Source organism: Rhinopithecus bieti, unplaced genomic scaffold, assembly GCF_001698545.2.
Source record: "Rhinopithecus bieti isolate Rb0 unplaced genomic scaffold, ASM169854v2 scaffold_73682, whole genome shotgun sequence".
In the NCBI taxonomy this organism is placed as follows: domain Eukaryota; kingdom Metazoa; phylum Chordata; class Mammalia; order Primates; family Cercopithecidae; genus Rhinopithecus; species Rhinopithecus bieti.
Genome location: NW_016829166.1, coordinates 815,829 through 838,800, shown reverse-complemented (window position 1 = coordinate 838,800; position 22,972 = coordinate 815,829). Strand labels below are relative to the sequence as shown.

Sequence of the window (22,972 nt, the reverse complement as noted above, 5' to 3'; positions counted from 1 at the left end):
ATGAATGAATGAATGAATGAGGGAAATGTGGTTTTCTAGCATATAATCGTAAGCCCATCCAGGAACGATCTTATCAGACTAAGAAGATAAGGTAGGCTGAGAAGAGGATCTTTATTTGTTTCACTTGGTGAAAAATCTCAGGCATCTAAAACAATGCATAGCACATAGCAGGTGTTTAATAAACATTTGTTGAATGTTGACTGATTTGAAAGAACGAATAGGATAATTAGAGAACTGTCTGAATATTCTGTGCCAAAACCATTTCTCACTGGTGACATGCTGAAATTTAAGAGGGGAAAAGTATGTTCAAGCCCACTGTCATCTTCCCTTCATTACTCTCTAAGACCTGAAGAAGCCCTGAAGTGTGAATAAATAGGGAAGTCTTCCCTAGCACAAGGAAAATGTGTCTGATAAGTGCATCCGAAGAGAAAACTTCAATTACTTTGTCTGTCAATCCATCTTCCTTCCCAAATGTGAAACTGACTCTAAACAAATATATGTAGTCATTTTTCTATTTTCTGGGTCATCACACAGAGTGCACACTGCTGCCCCGTCCTGACACTTTCCTCTCTGTGTTTCATGCGGGCACCCACCGACATGATTTGATTCTTAGTCACAACATCTCCATGAAAATTAGCAGCAGCATCATTCCCAACTCCCCACAGGTATAACTAAGACATGGAAAGCTAAATGAGCTTTATGTAGTCCCATGCCATACTACTGGAAAAATACTAAGAGAATTATGTTATCCCAACACCGATATCCACTTTCACTCAAAAATACTAAGAGAATTATGTTATCCCAACACCGATATCCACTTTCACTCAATTACAGCCTTTTAGAGGTAAGAAAACTTAAGGGGACAACACAGATTATAAATACATGTCATGAGTATCAAATAGCTACGGTTATAGCTATGACTATAAGTTACCTTTACATTCTTAGTACTGTAGATGAATTTGATTATTTAATTTTTTTATAAAACAAGATTGTATTTTTAAGCATATAGAATCTATTAAGTATCAGTGGTATAGAACTGGAACACTGAGGTACAAGTACACAAAATACCACATTATCAAACCAGGTAGGTGTTTTTACATCATAAAACCCTTTTTAAAGTTTCTAATCTATGTGATAACTATAGAATGTGCTATAGTATATAAAGTGATAGAATGCAAGAGTGCTAACAAAATACACCAGTTACTATATCAAGATTTTTGTGCTCAAAGTAGCAATCCTTATAACAAAGTTCAAGAAATTTCCCCACCGTGGGCCCGGCGCAGTGGCTCACGCCTGTAATCCCCACACTTTGGGAGGCTGAGGCAGGTGGATCATCTGAGGTCAGGAGTTCGAGATCAGCCTGGCCAACATGGTGAAATCCCGTCTCTACTAAAAATACAAAAACTAGCTGGACGTGGTGGCAGGTGCCTGTAGTCCCAGCTAGCTACTTGGGAGGCTGAGGCAGGAGAATCACTTGAACCAGGACGGGAAGTGGTGGGGGGCTGCAGAGGTTGCAGTGATCTGAAATCGTGCCACTTCATTCCAGCCTGGGTGGAAGAGCAAAACTCTGCTTCAAAAAAATAAAAATTAAAAAAAAAAGAAATTTCCCCACTGCTAATAGAGAAGATCAACTGATATGAAATGAATCACTCACTCACTGATAAAAGAGAAATTAGGTTTGGCATGGTTTCACCACCAAAAAAAACCGTAATGACTCAGAGCTAGCAGCAAAAGTTTAATCTACTATGACATGAATGTTCACTTGAAATAAAAAATTTAAACAGCATTTAGTATTTATTTGCCCTAAATATGTATTTCCAGAGCTAACGTCACTGCTCCAGAGTAGTTATCAAGCCAGCTTGCCTAAAGCTCCAAACTGCATTTTAACTTTTTAAATGCGGTTAAAAATAACCTCACACATGAGGATATAGGGAAACAAATCTATACACTGGAGCACTAGCTTTTAAAAGACAGAAAAGTAAAAGCTAAAATTAGAATGAAATGTTAGTCTCTCACTGCCATAACTTTTAAATTCATCTTGATGAATTATTACTCTTCATTTATAAAGATGGGGTCTTCCCATGTTGTCCAGGATGGTCTCGAACTGCTGGACTCAAGCAATTCTCTCACCTCAGCCTCCCAAAGTGCCAGCATGACAGGCATGAGCCACCACACCCGGCCCTTGATGAATTATTCACTTATTAGAGTTACAGGAGTGTGACAAAGATTTAGGTACTAAAAAAAATAAAGAAAATCACATCACAATGCTTTCCAAGAGGTAGCAAATTTAAGGCAATTATAGAGGAAATCTCTAATCATGTTTTTTTTTTTCTTACTGATTTTAATAGCCCCATGTTTAGAAAACACATCTTCTGAAAGTGAGAGAAAATGTGAAATGTTTGTAGATTAATAATTACATGAATATAGAAAACAACAACAATATAAACCATGGGTCCAAAACAACAATTACATGCTGATGCCAAATGGTCTAAGACAGGTATCAGCAACATTCTTCCGTAAAGGGCCAGAGTATAAATATCTTATGCTTTGTAGACCAGTCTCTATTGCAACTACTAAACTCTGTCACTGTAGCTTGAAACCAACCACTTGACACCATTTAAGCAAATGGGCATGGCTGTGTGTCAGTAAAACTTTACTTGTGAACGTTGCATTTTGAATTTCACATCACAAAATTTTATTATTCTTTTTGCTTTTTTACAACTATTAAAATATGTAACAACCACTCTTAGCTCACAAGCCACAAAAAAACTGGCAGCAAGCTGGATTTGATCAGTAGGACAGTTTGCCAACTCTCGGTCTCTAAAGTGTTACCGAACCAACCTATATACATGATACAAATACACATACCACGAAAGAATAAATCCAATAGTATTTTACATACAGGTTTAGAAAATTTGCCCCCAAAAAGCTATGGTTCTATCTGATTTTCCTACCCATTTACCCTGAGAAATTCATAAGAGTCATTTCTGTTTTAGCACAGGAAAACTAGCCTTGGAATCAGTTTTTGAAAGGAATAAATCGTATTATACACATTAATGGAAGAGGACAAGAAGAAAAAGAAGGTGAAAACCCCTGAAACTAAGTAGCATTTAAAACTTATGGCTGTATATACATACTGGAGACTCAGTTTAAAAATCTAGACTTTAGGATAGTACACGCATGTTTAGAAGATGCTGTTTCCTCACTTCTAACAATGTTGCTTTGAGAATGGAACTCCTCACTTTGGTCGATGGGTCAGCTGGGTACAGCTCCACGTTCTTTTATAAAATACTGGGTTTATACTGAGAAACTGCTTTTAGAACACTTCCAGTCTCTAGCACACTTAATTACATATCATTTTAGATTGTTCACTAATTGTATTTTTGTAACTTTTCTTCCCCAAGTAGATAAGTTCCTAAAGAGAAAAAAGTCACTTCTTATAATCCTTCCTCTCCTACAATAATTACCATCATGTTTAGTATACACTGGGGCCCAAAAACAATTTCTAATGACCAAAGTTTGTTTAATGGGTAGTAAAGAAAAAAAAAAAAAGAAATACCCGTATGTTCAGTTCTATATTATGGCAAAAATATTTAATCTGATGGAGCAAGGACAGTTTTCAGAAATCTGATCTGCACCCCTGTGCATAAGCACGGCCAGAGGGGTGGGGGAATTGCCAGTCCTTCCCTTTCCTCACTCAAATACTGACACCTAAACCACTCTCAGATCCAAACAATGAGTTGCAATCCGTTTGGGGGTGAGGGTCCAAAACACACCTTCTGTAACTACCAGAATAAGACAGACTTGACGAAAGGGTTGCAAGATGTACCACTCAGAGATCTTAAGCTGCAAAGGCCTAATATTAATTATCAAGTATTCTATTCATCAACAGAAGACTAAATCATAAGAAAACATATAAATGCCTCCATGTCATTCTTCTCAAGTCAGAAGAGCCTTCAAAGGCCATATATGTGCAGCATCACTTCCTCTTCATTCACCTTTGTTCTTTCAGTTACCTAACTGGCTGTGCCAGAATACACCTGGGCTTTGATCTTTACTACCATTTTTTTAACGGCCTGTGCTAGAAACCTATGCTTTTAATATTTTAAAGTTGGCAACTTAGTCTAAGATGGGCCACTGAAAAAAAGAAAAGGATAAGACAGTGACAAGAAATGATTTCTTTGGCCTCATTTATCAAGGGAGGTGAGTTATCTTGTGGCAGAAATAGAGTCAGGAGAGGCTAGAAAAGATTCTGAAATACTTGGGCTTCTTTTTAAAAGTTAATTTTTTCAAGTCAAGTTTCGATTTAAGAACAAAAATAATGAAATCAACTACCCAATGTGAAATATTTCAAATTTTTTATCAAATAAGGAGTTAATAGACAAAACAAGAGTGAGTGCATTCTTCTGGGGCAATCTACCACTACTAATCTAAGGGCCTCCCCACTCTCATGGCCTCAGCCAGCCCAGCCTCACTGGACACAGGCTGGGTCCTCTTGAGAGGGCAGAAAAGACCAAAAGGCCATTGGGGGAGACACTGTTTTGGGAAACGATGGCCCCACAGGAGAAGCGCAGCTGTGTTCTCCTCTTCCCCTCTCTTTATTACTGACAGGAACAGAAGCAGGAACTGGAATTTGGAAAAGCAACTAAAGCTGATTTAAACAGTCCTATTCAACAGCACACACGTATACAAGAGAACAGGAGACATAGAAAAGGAGGGTGTGAGCTGCAGCTGCAAGGAGATAACCAACAGCTAGAAAGGCTTTGAGTCCAGTGAAGCCATAGTGATAAAGAGCTCAATGCTCTCTTCTTTGAAGCTACAAGGAGTTAAATGTGGGAAGGAGAGGGCAGGAACACAGTGGGCATCATACCGTCAAAGTTTAGTGACAACATTAAACTCTACTTCACGTTTAAAAGCTACCTTTACAAGATTACTTACTAAATGTAATGATTCCTATGCTTTGGAGCATTAATGAAAAACTTTGCATTCATTAAAAAGTATAAAAATTGTGTTGTATCTGAAATCCAAATCAGAATATGTTTCACAGTTTGAAACCTGAATGGAGCAAACTCATCACCGAATCTGCAGACCTAAAGTCCGAAAGGGATGCTCAGTGTCATAGCCTGAAAAAGGGTCCATTGCAGTAATCAAGCTCCAAGCTGATTAGACTTCACTAGCCACCATCTTCCTACTTTTCCCTCCCAATAAGAAGTAGAATTCTTTTTGGTGTTCAGTGGAACACATCTTTCACTCATCAGAAATTCACTAAGCATTTCTTCAGTGGAAAAAATACCCACATTTATGCATTGCCATTTCATCTTCAGAACACTGTCAAGATCACTGGGTATTCTCCTAGATCTCCTAGGTGCCAAGTGAGTCCCTGAGGCTGAGAAAAGTCCCCCACCAAGGCCTCCTATCTGGGATGGATGGAGACTGTTATTTGGATTCCCCAACTGGAGTTTCACCCCTTAGACACATTTGCCAGAGATCTCAATCTTTTTCTCATATCTGCTGCTTGGGAAAAGATCAACTGGGTAATGCCCACTAATCTAGCTAAGGGGCACTTGCAAATAAAAGAAGTGTAATTTAGACTTTAAGGGGAGAGAGATAAAACTTTTATAACCTATCCTCTTAATTGCACCACTCTCACTAGCTAATCCAACTTTGACTGCCATATCCAAAGACCAACACCTTCACTCATTTAACCAATATCCAGTGAACACATACTGTGATTGAGACTCTTGTGTTCCTCTTTATTTTAAAACAAAACTTAAAACTGAAAGCAAACCTGATGGCATCCATGGATCAGAAGTCGGTTTGGTCAAGGTGTTCACTTGCTCCCAATTGAAGTCATCATCTTCAGATTGACTATATCCACATGTGCTATATGGCTCATCAAAGAGGCAGCCACCTAAAATGTAGAAGAATAAAAAGTAATGTAAATACCAACCAGACCTCTGGAATAAGCTATGATGATTTCAGGAAGCCTTAGACTTGATGGCACGTTTGATGCCAAACTAAATCTGATTAGGTCTTTCTACTCAGGAGCTGTGCATCCAACACTTACTGATCCCTTGCCGAGTGCTGCTGAATATTAACCATGCCTCACCCACATCACTGTATTACGCAGCTCTCCAAAAGCAATCTAATGTTGGTAGAAGCCAACTGAAGGTAAGACCTGGCCAGGCATGGTGGCTCATGCCTGTAATACCAGCACTTTGGGAGGCTGAGGTGGGCGAATCACCTGAGGTCAGGAGTTCGAGACCAGCCTGGCCAACATGGTGAAACCCTGTCTCCACAAAAATACAAAAATTAGCCAGGCATGATGGCGGGTGCTTGTAATCCCAGCTACTCGAGAGGCTGAGACGGAAGAATCGCTTGAACCTGAGAGGTGGAGGTTACAATGAGCTGAGATCATGCCACTGCACTCCAGCCTGGGCGACAGGGCAAGACACTGTCCAAAAAAAAAAAAAAAAAAGAAAGTAAGACCTAAGCAAATTTAAAATCTGTAGTTTCCAGATGTATAGGAATTTGAAAAACTGCTCTTGCATTCAAAATTTTAAGAGAACTGACTTAAATGTTCTACATGTTTTCAATAAAGAAAAAACACTTATAATTTGTCCAAAAAAATGAAAAAAGAAATGCTTTCACCACAATCCTGGCACAATAGTGGAGGACAAGATGCAGTACAAACCATGGCACAACTTGCAAAATATTTTCCAAATACTTATTCCAAATCTAACAAAGAAACAAAGTTTTACTTTAATACTTTGGAGATTTGAGGTCTCAAAATTAAAAGAGATGATAAATTCACTTACAGTCTATACAAGTTTTAAAGGCAAAAATAAATTCAAGACTAAGCATGTGGTAAACATCTGCTTAATTCTGGTACTAGAAATGAAACTACTTAAATGGAAAAAAACAAAGAATAATAGAAAATACAGCATATACATAGCAATTCAGCTGTTTCAGCATCAATAGCATTCAGCACATTAATGATTTTGTCCCATCCCATATCCTCTTGAATGCCTCCTGTTACTTTTTTTAGTATCAGATCTTTTCTCCACGTTTCACATGGGGAAGTGATTAACTAAATTGATCTTATTATTATGAAAATGCTACTATCCATCATATAATGCTATTAATCATATTAATTCAAAAAATTATAATTGTTTGCCACTAATGACAATTAAGTGTTCTGGTTCAAGAAAACATGAATTTAAGAATATTTTTACATTATGTCCACAATGTGTGTCCTGTTGGCAGGAAGGTAAGTAAAACAGCCATTGTCCAACCTCAGAGCGAAAACAGATGTTAGAGGTCACCTGGTCCAGCTTATATCCAAATGCTTAGGTCAACTGTACAACCTCCCAGCCAGCCAGCCTCTGAACAGATGAGGCACTCAGAATTCTGTAAAGCATCCTGACTATGTAGAACATCCCCCCTGAAAAAGGCCCAAACTCTGCTTCTTGAAATGTATACCCATTTATCTTTGCTCTATCCTGTGAAAAAATAGTGGAAAAAAAAAGAAAGAAAGAAAGAAAGAAAAGAAAAGAAAAAAGAAAAATCTTAGCTTTGGCACACGAAAGCTGATTATTTGAAAAGAGCTGTCATGTTCTAAGTCTTCACTTCTCCAGGCAACAGGCAAAGTATGCTTTGCTCCCTGCAATTCCTGCTACTAAAAGGTTTACAGGCCCTTCAACCATTCTGGCAGCTGTTCAGAATTCAACGGGCTACTGTCCTTGATCGCATTCTCTTCTCAGTGCAGAGAGGGTACTGGTCCATTCTCAGCTTCTGTGAGCCTGAAATCCCATACGGCTTTTGCACACCACTGCCGTTGAGTCTCTCTCCACTTTTCTAACAAAGTAAACAGTTTTCTGAATTCAAACCAGGACTATCCATTTATGCTTACTAAATCCCATCTCCTGCTGTTAGTGCATCACTCCATCCTACAACTCTGACATTGTCATTCAATCCTGGTAATAGCCATCTTACCTAGTTTTGTGTTGTCTGCAAATCTGATGAGCATGCTTTCTACATCTGCCTCCAAGGCTCCGATAAACAATGTTAAACAGGATAGCATCAGGGAACCTCAGACTGTCTGACCCAGCTTTCTAGCTTTGTCTTAGTTGTTAGCTCCAGATCTGATGGTGAAATTAGTGTCCCTGGACACTGTCTTCTCTAACACTTTTAACAATTACTTGTTTCAACTAAACACTCCATTGAGAACAAAACAACTCCAAAGATACAGCCTTAATTTAATGACAACAACTGGTCATTTATATTGTCCTCTTACTGAGTTTTAACAACTCCAGAAACAAAATGGATTTGTCTAAAATGCATAATACTAACAACTTTCCAATTTGGGGTATGAAATGTTAGAAGACTGCAAACATTTATGAGAAATAGTGTCTCTTGGTTGCAAACTCTAATTTTGATGTAGAAAACAGCTTTGGTATTGTAGCAATAAACTCAAATAGCAACAGCACTAATAATATTCAAAAAGAATGAAATCCTCAATTTTGACAGAGAAGGTCCCCCAGTGGAAACAGATAGCACTCAGGTGAAAGTCCTACAGTGTGATCTTAAACAGTGAGAAATAGTGATAAGCATCCACAAAACAACTTAAGGCTGGCTACAGACCTGGTTTACAAAACCACTATTGCACTATAAGAGAAGCACATATAAAGCAAAAGCATGCACGTGTGGCTGAGAGCAAACCCAGAAGACTAATACACCACTGGTGCAAGGTTATAATTTTCCCATTACACAAAGCTGTCCTTATCACTTGAAACGAAACAAATAAAGTATGATATGGTTCTTTCTGGACCCATGAAGGATTATTGAACTACCGGAAAATGGGATCAACTATGAATTTCATATTGCCCAATGAGGATACATTTCCCTGCACACCAATTTTCAGATCCACCCCTAGCCTTCATTCAATAGATATGGGACCCCCCAAAATAACAAATATGGTTTATTGGGATAAAACAAGATACGTTAAAGTAAATTACATCACAATTAAAATAACCAAGTAAAGAAAGAACAACTAAGCTTTCAGTTTTCAGGACAGCTTTGGGTAGTAGCAAAATGCATAGATTCTGAGTAAAACACAGGCATATTCCAATTCTTCCACTGTTAGCTTGCTGATTTTAAACAAATCACTTAGAAACAAGTCTAGTGTCTTTATCTATAAAACAGAGATAACATGTACCTCACGTGGTATTTCTGACAGTTAAATAAGACAGCAAATATAAAGTCAGTGTAACAAGAGTCAGGCATGTTCAACCACCATCAGTTATTATCAGTTCTTAAATCCTTCTTGCCAGATATACCTCATAGAACAAAGCACTCTCAGGAGTTCACTTCATTGCAACTAGTTGGAATATATAATTGAAACCTTCCAAGTGCACCTCATGAGAAGATGAAGAGTTGTGAGCATTCATATAGGTAACACCCTGTGGGTGCCTCTATTAAACATGGAAGTGCCAAGAACAGGTGGTTAGTGAGGTTCTTCAAGTAAATACTATGGGGGACAATGAAAAACAATATGATAAGAAGGCAAAGTCCCCTGAAACACAGTAAAAGGAAGCATTGCTAAAAATACAGTCTTCTTGATTTTCTGAATAACACAGACGCATTTTGCCATCGTCCACGGGAGTATGGTCAGCAACAGACTCCCTAAGTTTTCTCCAGAACTGTCACACCTGGGCTGGCTCCCAGCACTCCATGGCCGTACTGTATTCCTCTGTTAAATCAAAGTAAATTATTTCTGTTTCATAGAGGGGAATCACAACTAAACCAGAGTCATATACAAGATGGAGGAAAGCTGATACAAGCTGGGTGGGGTGGTGTTCTGCATCACTCATTCTGTCTCTGTCTCTGTCTCTCTCTCACACACACACACGTGTACCCGCATATCTCCATCATACCTTGGGAAAGGCTTTTCCTTAGCAACGATGAATACAACACACAGGTTCTGGATATGAATGAGTTACTATGCAAAAAGAAGTATCACTGGATGGCAAATACTCAGGTAATTGATGACAATGATGATTCCTATACTTTCCAAGACATGCAATTCAACACAATAACATAAAAAGTTAAATCGATAAAACTGTTAAAAGTATAAGTTAAAAGGCAAGGGAAGTAGAGCAAAGAAAAGGACACTAGAAATGTGGCTAGGACTCCACCCACCCACCACCAAAAATTTTTTTTAAAAAGTCACTAAGTTCATGTACCGGATGTTATCCACAGATTTCACTTGGAGTTTTGGGGTAGCCAGTGCAAAGAAGAAAATATGATTGATCATACAATTTACAGTACCTATAAAATAATATATAAATGTGATAACAGAGACTAACATTTACCCAGGACTTGTTTAATCCTCACACCAACTCTATGAGGTAGATACTGTGATCCTCATTTTACAGATACAGAAACCAAGGCATAGAAGGTTACACAGCCTGCCCAAGATCTCAAAGCTGGAGAGTCGTGAAGCAGATACTTGAATCCAGGCATCCAGTCATAAGGGACCCAAATTCTTAATGCTACAGGCTAGTATCTCCCAAACTGGAGACCAAGAAGATACACAACTACTCTAACCCTAAATTCAGAGAGAACTATCTCCGTTCCCAGAACCCTAGGAAGAAGCAACTGCCGGAAGTTAATGAACAGAGTTCTCAACAGCATCCCTCATAACAGAGCAATGAGGTTTAGGACGCATTCAGTAGCATCTTATGACAGTATGTGACCACACTCCAAGTCAACAAGCTTGATTCAGTGGGAGACCAGTGCGTTCTAGATTAAAACTGAAATACGCTTTAAAATTATCTTTATGGGCTGGGCACAGCAGCTCATGTCTGTAATCCCAGAACTCTGGGAGGCTGAGGCGGGCGGATCACCTGAGGTCGGGAGTTCAAGACTAGCCTGACCAACATGGAGAAACTCCGTCTCTACTAAAAATATAAAATTAGCCAGGCGGCGCATGGCTGTAATCCCAGCTACTCGGGAGGCTGAGGCAGGAGAATCACTTGAACCCGGGAGGTAGAGGTTGCAGTGAGCCAAGATCGCGCCATTGCACTCTAGCCTAGGCAACAAGATCGAAACTCCGTCTTAAAAAAAAAGTATATATATACACACACACACACACACACACACACATATATATATACACACACACACACACACATATACACATATATCTTTATGGATACTCTCGCCTTAGTGGGCTGCTATAAGTTTGCACATTTACTCCAACTAAAAACTGCAGCTAGTCTGTGCTGTTATTGAAGTGCAGACCCACATGTTTTTTATTCTTCGTGTTTTTCAAGACAAGATCTCATTCTGCTGCTCAGGCTTCAGTGCAGTGGCAGTGGCACAGTCCTAGCTCAATACAGCCTTGATCTCCCAGGCTCAAGCCGTCTTCCCACCTCAGCCTCCAGAGTACCTGGGATCACAGGCACATGCCAACTTGCCTAGCTAATTTTTTGTTTCCTTTGAAAGAGACGAGATCTCCCTATGTTGCTGATTTTGAACTCCTAAGTTCAAGTGATCCTCTCGCCTCAGCCTCCCAAAGGGCTAGGATTAAGGCAGGATCCAACATGCGCAGATCCTATATGTTTTAGAAATCAAATGAAATGGAGTTGGGCCCAATATTCTCTCCTGAAAATCATAGAGTTTCAGAAGAGAAAATCCCATAGGCAGAGTAGCAGCTCTGCTCAAAAGCAGTACTGATTATAACTGTATCTTGGTCACCTTGGTATTCCTTAGAGCAGGACGCATGATAAACACCCAATAAAGGCTTTTGAAAAGGATGGGTAATGAATCCCCCAAAGTTCTATGCAAAATCTGGCTGCAATTATTTTGCCTGGAAATTTCCAAAAGAAGCATAATATAATAAACATCTGAACAATGAAAACAATCTTCACCTTCGTCCATAAACCATCCAGCCCTGTTCTGGTGTATCCCAGGATTAATCAACTGCAAAATGTGACGAAATCAATGAACTTGTTCATTTTTCTAGTATGGCTAAAACTATAAGCAAGTTAAATGTTAATGAAGTCTCCACAAATTATGGCTTTCAGTTTACAAATGCTGAATTTTTTTTTTTTTTTTTTCCTGGCAATTATTAGACAGCAAGGCTAGTTGTCGATAAAAGTCATTCTTGATTTATGAAAATAAAATATTGTCACTTGCATAATGGAGGATATTTATCTTTTTTCTTTCTTTGGAACAGCTGAGGATGATTCAGTTAATTCAAGAGTAGTATAAAATCATTAAGGCATAAGCTATAAAGAAAATGGCCCATTTTCACCCCAAAGGAAACCTTATGTGACCATTCTACATCCTACTGAAGCTTCAGGTCCGGAGACAGAACAATGGAAAACAAATTGACAAGAATTAGAGTCCACCATTTAATGCAGTACATTAAAAATTTTTTTTTATTGTGACTCATAGTCATGACATCTTGACCCAATACACGTAAATAATTTGGACACTTTAAAAACCAAATTTATCTCTACTGAGATATACAAATATTTATCATTCTGTTCTAAAAGGAGGCTCTAGACCACTAAATTGATCAAGATTGCTACTTGTATTCTTCAGGTTTGAGGGTAACAGCCATCACCTAGGACTGTTTATTTAGCTTGAAGTTACCAATCAGCACTACTGTGTGAGAGCACTGCCACACAGTCTAAGCGCAACCTGTGAGCTACAAAGTTCTCTGGTATCAGCAACTACCATTTCGCGAACAGAGACCACGTGCCAGTCAGATTCTGCCTAAGGCAAAATATAGTTATGATGTCATTGACTCCTCACAACCAGTAAGACTTTTATCTCAACATGTCTGATTCGATTAACATGTTACAGAACAAAAACCATGCAAATATAAACATGTATTACCTCATTTTAATTAAAAAAATTCTAAAGGCAAACATCAATATTCCCTGTGCCAGTTATCAATGTACTACACCTCTTAGCTCTAAATCCACTTTTCATTTCAAAAATGTATCCAGACGCTTTAACTACGTTTTCTGTCCTAGTGGGCAAGAAGGTAAGTTTTATCAGTAGAGGGTACAGGAGAGATCCTGCAGGAGGAAGGGGTGGCCTCCCTGAGCTCCCTGGCAGGCCCCTCAGTGCACAACGCAGGGGTCACCCCCTGCCTGGCTCCTCCAGTAGCAGCAGCTTGCCCCTGCACAGTGCCCCAGTGGTTCTGTAGCAAGTGCCTCCAGCAAAACATCACCTATGAACAGCTTTCACAGCCAATCAGAGGGCACATTACCTCTGAGTCCTGCAGGTGCAGCCCCATAGTAACTCCTCTGCCATCCACTGAGCCACAGCCTTCCCCTGGATCTCAGCAATAAAAGAGTCTCCTCCTTGGAGCTCTGCCTCTGCCCTGGGCTAACGTCTGCTCCATACATCCACTATTCCCTCATTCTTCAGAGCTCTCCTTAGTTTGTACTAACCCATCTCTTATATTTTAATACCCTGTTACAGTTACTTAGTCTTTATAATAAATGTTCCCTAATTAAATTACTATGTTGCTTCACTCTCCTGGCTGGATCCTGATCAGTACATTCTTACTTTTGCAAATAGCAGTTTAAAAGGGTCACATAATCTCAACCAAAGTCACAGGAGCTTCAGCGCAGGACTAGCAATTCAAACAAGGTCTGTAGTCACACATTTTCACCAAGCTCTAGAAAGTGAGTAAACAACATGTTATGGTGCTTATATATGAACTGTTCAGTGATTTGCATTGTAAATAAGCTCTTGAAAGTGCTGTTTCTAAGAAGCCAGTGGAGGACAATCAAATGTTAATTTCATAAACTTGTAAGATACACACACATTTTGAATTGTTCTGCCTTTAACAGGTTAAATTGACTTACATATACTAGCAATCATTCTTCCTGTTATAATTATAGTCCATTTAAAGTTATTTTGTAAAAAGACTGTAATACTCCTTGATGAGTTTTTCTGGAACATTTTTTTCATTTGTTCCAAATACAGAATGACCCCATTCAAGTCAGCCTTTATTAAATGCATAAAGTATTAAATGGGTCTCTCTATAGAGAAGGCAGGTCAAAAAATAGTGCTATGGTACCCCCCGAAAGAATTAATGTTATATGTTCTATTTTCCTAAATTACATGAAATCTAAGATGATCCTATTTATTTCAAATTTAAAACTGTGTAGAATGGCTATAAACTACACAATGCAAAGGATAAACAGAAAGAGAGCTTTAATAGACATAATTATTTTAGGAGTATTAAAAAAAAAAACTATACCAACATAGCAGAGGCTCTGCTTTCTTCTTTTAAATCACAGTGACTTCTACATTTAATTGCCTGCCAAACAATAAAAGTATATAATGCCTCTTAAACTTTGAGTGCGCCAGTGATGTTTAGTGAATCAGACACTAAGCATTACAGAAATGCTCTTCTACGTAATTTAATCTAGCAAGCAGTTTTTACACATTGCACAGGCATTTAAATTGCTAATGCTATGCTCTATTATAAGAAGTGCTATCTGCCGATGGATATATTTTATATGTTACAAAGCAAAAAAGTTGTCTTGTTCTTGAAGTTTCTATGATTTATTAGACTTACCACGTCTTCATTTCATATCAATCTATGGATTCCTAATTTTTTAAAAGGCTGAATTGCAACAAACAAAGATGTATTTTTCTTATTGATAGTAAAATTTTCTTTAATGGGCAGTAGTATTATTCTATTCCTAAATATTGTACAGATGCAGCCAAATTATTAGGAACTTGACTATCTCGATTTTCCACATACAACTGAACACCTCATAGAGCTGCTATTGGATTTAATTAAACCAACTGCATGAATTCCCTGCATAAATGTGAATCTATCTGAATATAATACTGGTGCTCTTATCCTCTATACCACAATAGTGAAAATGAGAGAGAGTGTAAAAAATAGTTGTCTGCCTCTATCATAGAAACAGGAGTAATAAATGAAAACATAATGATGAAACAGCTGCCAGAAACGTCTCAGGGAGAAGATGGTCAAACTAAATCAGTATTTATGACCTGATCTCTGAAGTCACTGTTGTCCTGAGTCCCAAACTAGGGCAGTAATTCTCCAAGTGGGTCCCTGGACAAGCCACCATCACCTAGGAACTCAGAAATGCCAATTCTCAGGCCTCATCCCAGACCTACTGAGTCAGAACCTCTGGGGGTGGGGCCCGGCAGCCAGAGCTTCAACAACTCTCCAGGTGACTCCGATGCACTCTAATGTTTGGTAATCACTGTTCTGGACCAACCTATTTAACTAGAATATTCTGGGAGCAGCCCCAGGAATCTGTGGTTTTAAAAAAAGGTCCCAGAGTAATCTAATCATTGACCCAGAAAGAGCGCTCTAGGGATCAGTAGTCTCAAACATTTTTCAGAAGACATCCGTTCTTAAAAAGGTACAACCATCCTATGTGTGTTTATGTATAAATTATAATCATGTAGTGCTCTACATATGCAGATTATTACAAGCATGCATATACTGACCTTAGGTATTATTAGAAGATATATGTAAGTTGAAGTCCAAACCTTTTCTTCCATACATCAATGAGTTGTACTGTATTCCTCAAAAAGGATATGAAGAAAGTGATTCAGAGATCATTGCTCTAAATAATGCTTTTGGTCATAAACACCTCTCAGATGAAAAGGGCAACAGAATAGCATGGCTGGATCAAAGTGTTGAATTTTTCGCTTAAATTTCATGCTAAGAAAACCCCGATCTGTAATTTTTCTCCTAAGGAGAGCTACTCAAAACAAGAAGAGATATCTCAGATAAAAAACAATCCTGGTTACTGGTTAGAGATACCCAGGAAATTAATTAAAAAAAAAAAAAGAATTACATTTCATGCCCAGTAGCACTGCTGCCAGTTTAGTATGATTTACAAATCCATCTCTTGATTTTATTAGCATAAAATCATTATCTGGGACAGGTGATAAACTCCTGAACTCACCAATATGCAGTACAGCCAAACCATGCTATTTATTCAGCTTAAAACAGCCAGCCAACTATTTATTTTCACTGGATGTTGATTAACCTAAACTCAACTAAATGTACTTCCCTCAATGAAAATTTTTCTACACATTATATTCATTGGGTAGAATCAAATTATAAGGAAAAAGTAAATATAGTTTCACATATCCTGTTGGTAAAATATGCATTCCAATTTCCTATCATGAGGAGAATTTCTTCTAACGCAACAATGGGGAACTCGTACAGCTGAGTGAATATATTTAGGATCACAGAACTGAGATACAGTGGGTCCTGGATCTGTCAGTTGCATGTGTCTTGCTCTTCGCATCAAAAGGAGATATGCAGTCTTCATATCAAAGGTATGTTTAACTTACATGATTTCAACGTTGAAAAGGAAGGGGCATATGATAGAGAAATCGTACATTTAGTCCAGAAGCCTAACAATCTTAGGCCCCAAACAAGCTGAAACTAAGAAATTAGAAACATGAACTGGTGCTCCTCCACCTCCACCTAGTTAGTCTCTGCTCCTTCATTCTCCAGGCTTTGCTTAGTGTGACATGTCATTGGGGTCCAAATAATTTTCATGCTTAAAGATCAGCATTTTAATTGAAGTGTGTCCAAAATCCAAATCACCAATCTAATCCTATACTCAAATGCATAAACAGCACTCTAATGCCAAGAGGGTGCAGGGATTGACTCTATTGGACTTACTGAGAAACGATATGCTGGTCTTCAACCCAGAAGGTTCCCTAAAGTATTTTGGGGTACAATTTTGAACATCAGCAAATCCCTGAGAATTTGGGCCCCATAGAATGTATGAGTCCTTTGTAATATTACCTAACTCCCAGGGAAATAGGGAAGATTGAACTTAGAGGTGTATGTGAAAGTGTAGTCACTGTTCCAAGGTGATGAACATCAAAGAAAGTCACAACTATGTTTGGTACATGCTATCTGAAACAGGAAAACAAAGTCACAGACATTTCTTTATCTATCTTGCCTATATTGGCTGAGTCACTGCCTCTCTGCCTGACACCTTATCTCCTAAACAACTGCTTAAATTTTTCTTTCAGTCTCCTATTCCTACCATGCCACAATTTGAGTTTCAGCTCATGTTCCCGTTTGATTTGACTCATTCCCTCAAACCTGGATTCTGCCCTCTCCAGTATATGCCACACACTCCCAACAAGCTGAATTTTTATAAAATACACAGCTGAAAATGCTCTCTCCATTCTTAAAACTATTCATCAGCCCCTCATTGTCCATGGGATAGTATTCAAATTTTAATCATGTGACATCTGTTGTTTTTCTGATTCGACCCCAGTCTGCCTCTTTATCTTTATTCTTTGCCACCCCTTCCCTTTAGTTTCACACTCTAGTAATTCCCGACTATCTGTAGATTCACCCCCAATGACCCTCCTGCCCATATGCTACCCCTATGCTCATGTGGTCCCTGCACCTGTTCAGCGCTTGTCCCACCCCTCCCCGCAGCATCTGCCTGGAAAACTCTTGTGCCCTTTTCAAATCCCAGCTCAGACAACACCGCTCCCAGGTACCTGTTGCTGAGGGCTTTTCACAGATAAAATCAATCACTCCTTCCCGTGTGGTAACCATCACTCCCAAATATACTGGTTTTCTTGATGTCCCTATCACACTGCAGGGCAATGTAACTTTGGACATGCTTGTCTTCTCTATTGCACTGGGAGTCCTTGACAAGGACAACGTTCTGTTCCTCTCTGTATCCCCAGTCCTGGAAAAGTGTTTGTCACTCCTTAAATACTTGCTAAATTTAACGGAATTTTGTAAAGTTTTTTGTAACAAAGGTAAGAATAAAAACCGTTTACTGCTCTATCTTTATTAGAAAGGAGCACTAAAGAAAAAACATCTAATGGACTCCATTCACTGGACACTCTGGCTACATCAAAGGAAGAAGAAATCCTGATTCTAGAGTTTTGCCTTTTTTATCTGACTCATGGCATCTCCCTCCTTCCCTGTCTCCATCACTCCCCCTAAGGACTTGTGTGCCAGGCATGATGTCAAGCACTAGGGAGGAAAAGGGGAGGTGATAAGAAAACAGACAGGATGAAAAGGAAGTCCTTGTCCTCAAGGAAGACAACTTGGGGAACATGGAGGAGTTAAAAGGATAAATATGAAAAATGCTGTAAGGGCCAACAGGAGAAACAAAAACTCTTCCTGAAGGTCTCCTTTTCCTACATGAGCCAGATAAAAAAAGAAAACCAGAGAGTCAGCGCCTAAATGTAAGAATCTACTAAGATACCAATGGCCTGTTATTCTAAGAATCTGCGTAATAAGGCTATTATTTGGCAGACCTCAGCATAAGTCAACAAAAAGCACAAGGACTTTATGTGCATCATACTGGAACTATGGTTCAGTGCCTCAGTCAGTGTGCCTGCAGCTTTTGTTTCAAACCTGAGAAGAATGTCAATAATTATGTATTATGTGTATTTCAAATTTATGAAATATACAAGTAATTAATATATATTCAATGTTAAATTTCAATACTCAGGCCATAAAGAAAGCATGCTTTAATGAAAAATTTTTCCTTATTAATTTTTTTTTTTTTGAGACGGAGTCCTGCTCTGTCGCCCAGGCTGGAGTGCAGTGGCACAATCTCGGCTCACTGCAACCTCCACCTCCTGGGTTCACGCCATTCTCCTGCCTCAGCCTTTCGAGTAGCTGGGACTATAGGCGCTCACCACTATGCCCGGCTAATTTTTTGTATTCTTTAGTAGAGATGGGGTTTCACTGTGTTAGCCAGGATGGTCTCGATCTCCTGACCTCGTGATCCACTCGCCTCGGCCTCCCAAAGTGCTTTATTAATTTTTTAAATAAGGAAGCTACATTCCATGCAATTCTCCAAGTTCTGAGCAATACTTAGCACAAAAAGCTGTGATGAATCAGCTTTCCTTCCCATCCTTTTCCATGACCAATTAGTTGCTAAAATATAAGAACCTAAAAACATTAACCCTTCTCAAGGTCAACACAGCTGGGACGTCTTTCCCTCTTTTTCTAATCGAGTGTTTACTCAATATTCTATTTACTTTTTAGCATGTATTATTTTACCACTAATTAAAGAGAACAGGTCTGCTGAGAGAACAACCCTGAACCAAGAGCCAGACGGTCTGGGTTTCAGTCCTGCCCTTGCCTGTGTGTGGCTTTGGACAAGGCAACCAGGCAGCAGAACAGAGCTAGGGTAAAAGAATATAGATTTGCCACCAGAAGGAGCACAGGTGAGTCCAACCCTATCAACTTACAAGCTTTCCTCATCTATTCATCTATAAAGCCATCTACCTTCTAGAATCTTGTAAGAATTAAATGATTCTGTATATATGTGTGTGTTTCTATAAATACATACATTATGCTATGTATCTATTGACCTACTTACCTATCTAGCTACCCAGGATGCACTTACCTATCTAGCTACCTAGTAAATAGTTAACTTTGGGTTTCCTTTCCTTTCTGGGTCTCAGTCCTGTCTATAAAAGAGCGTGATGACTCGGATCCCTGAGTTTTTCACCCTGTGATCCTCAGAACCCTCTGGTTCTCTCAGCCCATGAGGGCGAACCCAGTGCAGGCCCTTCTAAAACCCTGCTTCAACCAGATATATTCAACTTTCATATACTTAAAAGTTGGGGTACTGTGGGCAACAGAAAGACTAGGCCACAAAAAAAATTGAATATTTAACAATACTAGACTCTTTCAGGCCTAGATTATCTCTAAGGTAATATTCCCACTCTAAGATTGCACATGCTATTATTTTTTTCTTCTCCTCCCTTAATAAAATAATTCTTTATCAGCAACATAATTAAGGTTAGATCAGGTGGATTGTTGGGGAAAGTGGCTGTAATAGAAAAACTAAATAAAATAATGTTAAATATATAAGCAAGAAGGATGGCTAAGCTCAATGTTAAAGCAAGAATAGAAGCAGCAGCAGAGAAGGCAGAAGAGACCCTACTGATATGAAGATCCGTGCTACAGCTGGCCATGGCCAGGCTCCTGATCTACTGTGAAAAAGGAAGAAACCTGAGGTTACAGGACAAGGCATCCAGGACTGTCAATCCTGCACCGACTGGGACCCATTTTAGGTGACTGTTCCTATCCTAGTCAATCCAAAATGATGTCATATTTGCTGAAAAGATCACTGAAGAACACCTAATATTATAGTTTCCATATGACTCTCCTTAACCCAAACTACTTCTCAGCCTCTGCTTACTAATGTCTAAAATTATTTGAGTAAGTTTACATTTTTCCATCTGTAACAAAGAGGCTTGAAATTTAAAACTCAAAAGAACATAATATGAAAATGGCTTCACATAGCCAGTCCTCTAACCACAGCTACTCCAAAAAAATATTTATTTAGACCTATTGTGCACAGGGCCACATAAACAATCCACAAGTAAGGATAACTAGATATTAGATATTTCTTATTTTGATGCAGATTACATAAGAATATTAGACATATGAAAAGTGGTTGGAAAATAAGTCTAAAAAAAGAAGACAGTATCAAATTCAATGACTTTATAATATGCCTGGGATGAGCCTTCTTTGCATCCAGAAACTACTCATTGGAATGTGTTTAATATACTAAGAGAGTAGGGAGTTCTGTTTCTCAGGATGTTTTTTTATTTTTCATATGGCTGACTTCTAAGAACTTGTGGTTGCTGGGATAAGTTAATCAAAGTGTCACCATATATTTGTTTTTAATAGTCTGAGTGGGTAATTTTATATTTGATTATCTGTGGCTTGGCTCTCTCTTTGAGACATTCTTTAAATACCCTTATTGTTGGCCCTTGGCCATATTGGACACTTACCTTTAACAATACCTAGTACTGTGTATGCTGTGAATAGAGAATAAACACTTGTGCATCGATGTAATATTGACTGGGCTTAAGAAATAGTAACCCTTCATGGGGCTAGAAATTTGCCTAGAGGAGGCTTCACAGACTAGCTCAATTTCTGTAAAGTTTAAACCAATGATCAAATGTGGTGCTGAGTAGCTGCAACCCCCTGCTGAAGGACAAGCTACAGTTACCAGCTGATAGCTCTGTCTCAGCCATCACCAGGAAACACATCCCTGATCAGAGTCCCTCTGACAGTTACTTCATCCCATTTGCTGTACTGAATTTGCCAGTATAAACAATATGTTCATTTTACCCTGGGTTTAGGGGAGAAATGAGGGTGTGTGCATCACTTTTCAGCAGTACACTTCACTAATGCAAAAATTCTTGGGTTGGGAGTAAAAACCAAGTTGTATCAATCTCATTTTTCTCCATATGCTCTATAAACTTCAGAGAGATGTTTATCACAGAAATACAGACAAGACCTTAACCACAGGAGAGCAAAATGTGGTATCTTTACTGATAATTAGTAAGAAAAAGAGCTTCATTCTACTGAACTTTAATATATTTCTAACTTCAGAATTAAAACGTAAAACCCAGGGGAAACCAGAAGGTTTAATTAGGTCAGAGAAAAATGTGGACTTGAAGTGTTACCAAAAAAAAACCTATTATAGACAAATTGTTAATTGCTAGAGCCACTAAACACTGTATGTCCTTTAAACACTGAGATAGTAACACAAACATAAATCCTGATTTGCAAACTCGGTCGTAAGCCTTCACTTCCCTAACGTGTTTCCAGTACCAACAATTCCTATGACACAAAATGTTTCTTTAAAGGTTACTGATCTCCAACATTCCTGCCATGGTGCTGCTATTCTCATTCTGGATTACAAGCTTTTGTCTTAGCTCAGTGGTTCTGAAACTTTGGGGAGGTTATGGATCCCTCTGAGTATCTGAACAGAGCTACCCAGGATCCTCTTCCCTAGGACAAATGCGTATCTGTGCAAATTTTATAATTCCTTGGGTTACAAGGCTCTTAGAGGTAATTCAACACTTACTCAAAGTGTGCTTCACTGGCTACCTGCATCAGAATCACTGGGATAAATTACTAAACACATAAATATTGAGTCCCATTCTAGATTTATGGAATCAGAATTGTTGGGAGTGAGGTTGGGGCTCTGAATTTTGGGATGCGTCCCCCATGATTATGCCGCCGGTTGATGGGCAGGTAAGCTCCTCTGCTATGGCCATTTTGTTATGGCATGCAGTTAATTTTCCCTGAGAAGTCCAAGCTCTTTTATCTCCCCGTGACTGAAGGGCATCTCCACCAGCCTCCTCTGCATCCCCACCCACTCTTCATGCTGGGCTTGGGATACCCCATACCCACTACCCTGCAACCATGCACATCAAGCTTAGACCCCCTTCTGGATATTACCTGGGAACACTTCTCACCCACCATCCCAATAAGCTCCTGCTCAGTCATCCATTAAGACCCATTACCATGGAATGTACTAGCACCTTTCTGTATTCCTGGGTTATTCATTTTTCACTTCATCTGCACAATTCTCCTACATACAAGATTGTGCCCCTTATCACCCTACATGGTGTGTGTGTTTTTACTTGGCTTCCCAAGAACAGGTGAGCCCCAAAGGCTTACTGCAGAAACACCCACCTGCTGCTGGCTGCCCAGGAGTCACTCCTTGACTATGGTCGCAAGACTGAAGGATACCCAACTTATATTTCTCCACTGGAACACAGAATTATGTCATTCTCCATAGGTGAAGCTGACCTTAGAGAACACCCAAAGTATTGTGCAAATACGGAAAACTAAGGCTGATTCATCAAAAGCAATCCAGTCAACATCCAAAACTCCTGATTCATCCGAAGGTACTGTTTAGCTCAGTAAGAGATGCCCAACACAGAATCCTGACCCTTGAGTTTAATTTAGTCAGGAACACAGAACACATGCACGACCTACTAGAATTCAACATCGTGACCAGAAGGTGACATAGTAATAGAGATTACTAAAAGGCCTACTTCAGATTAGGAAGAACAAGGAAGAATTCACAGGGGAGAGGGCATTTTTTTTTTTTTTTTTTTTTTTTTT

At 39.0% G+C, this 22,972-nt stretch overlaps 1 protein-coding gene across 10 annotated transcripts in view; it reads right to left on the bottom strand.

Moving 5' to 3' along the window:
- The window catches only part of PTPRM (protein tyrosine phosphatase receptor type M), a 797,738-nt gene that overhangs the window by 640,425 nt on the left and 134,341 nt on the right, over positions 1-22,972 (bottom strand). For all 10 annotated transcript variants that reach the window (XM_017864681.1, XM_017864682.1, XM_017864683.1 and 7 more), the window contains exon 2: positions 5,789-5,911. In XM_017864681.1, coding sequence (XP_017720170.1) covers positions 5,789-5,911 — 123 coding nt within the window. The remainder of the gene's footprint in view (positions 1-5,788; positions 5,912-22,972) is intronic.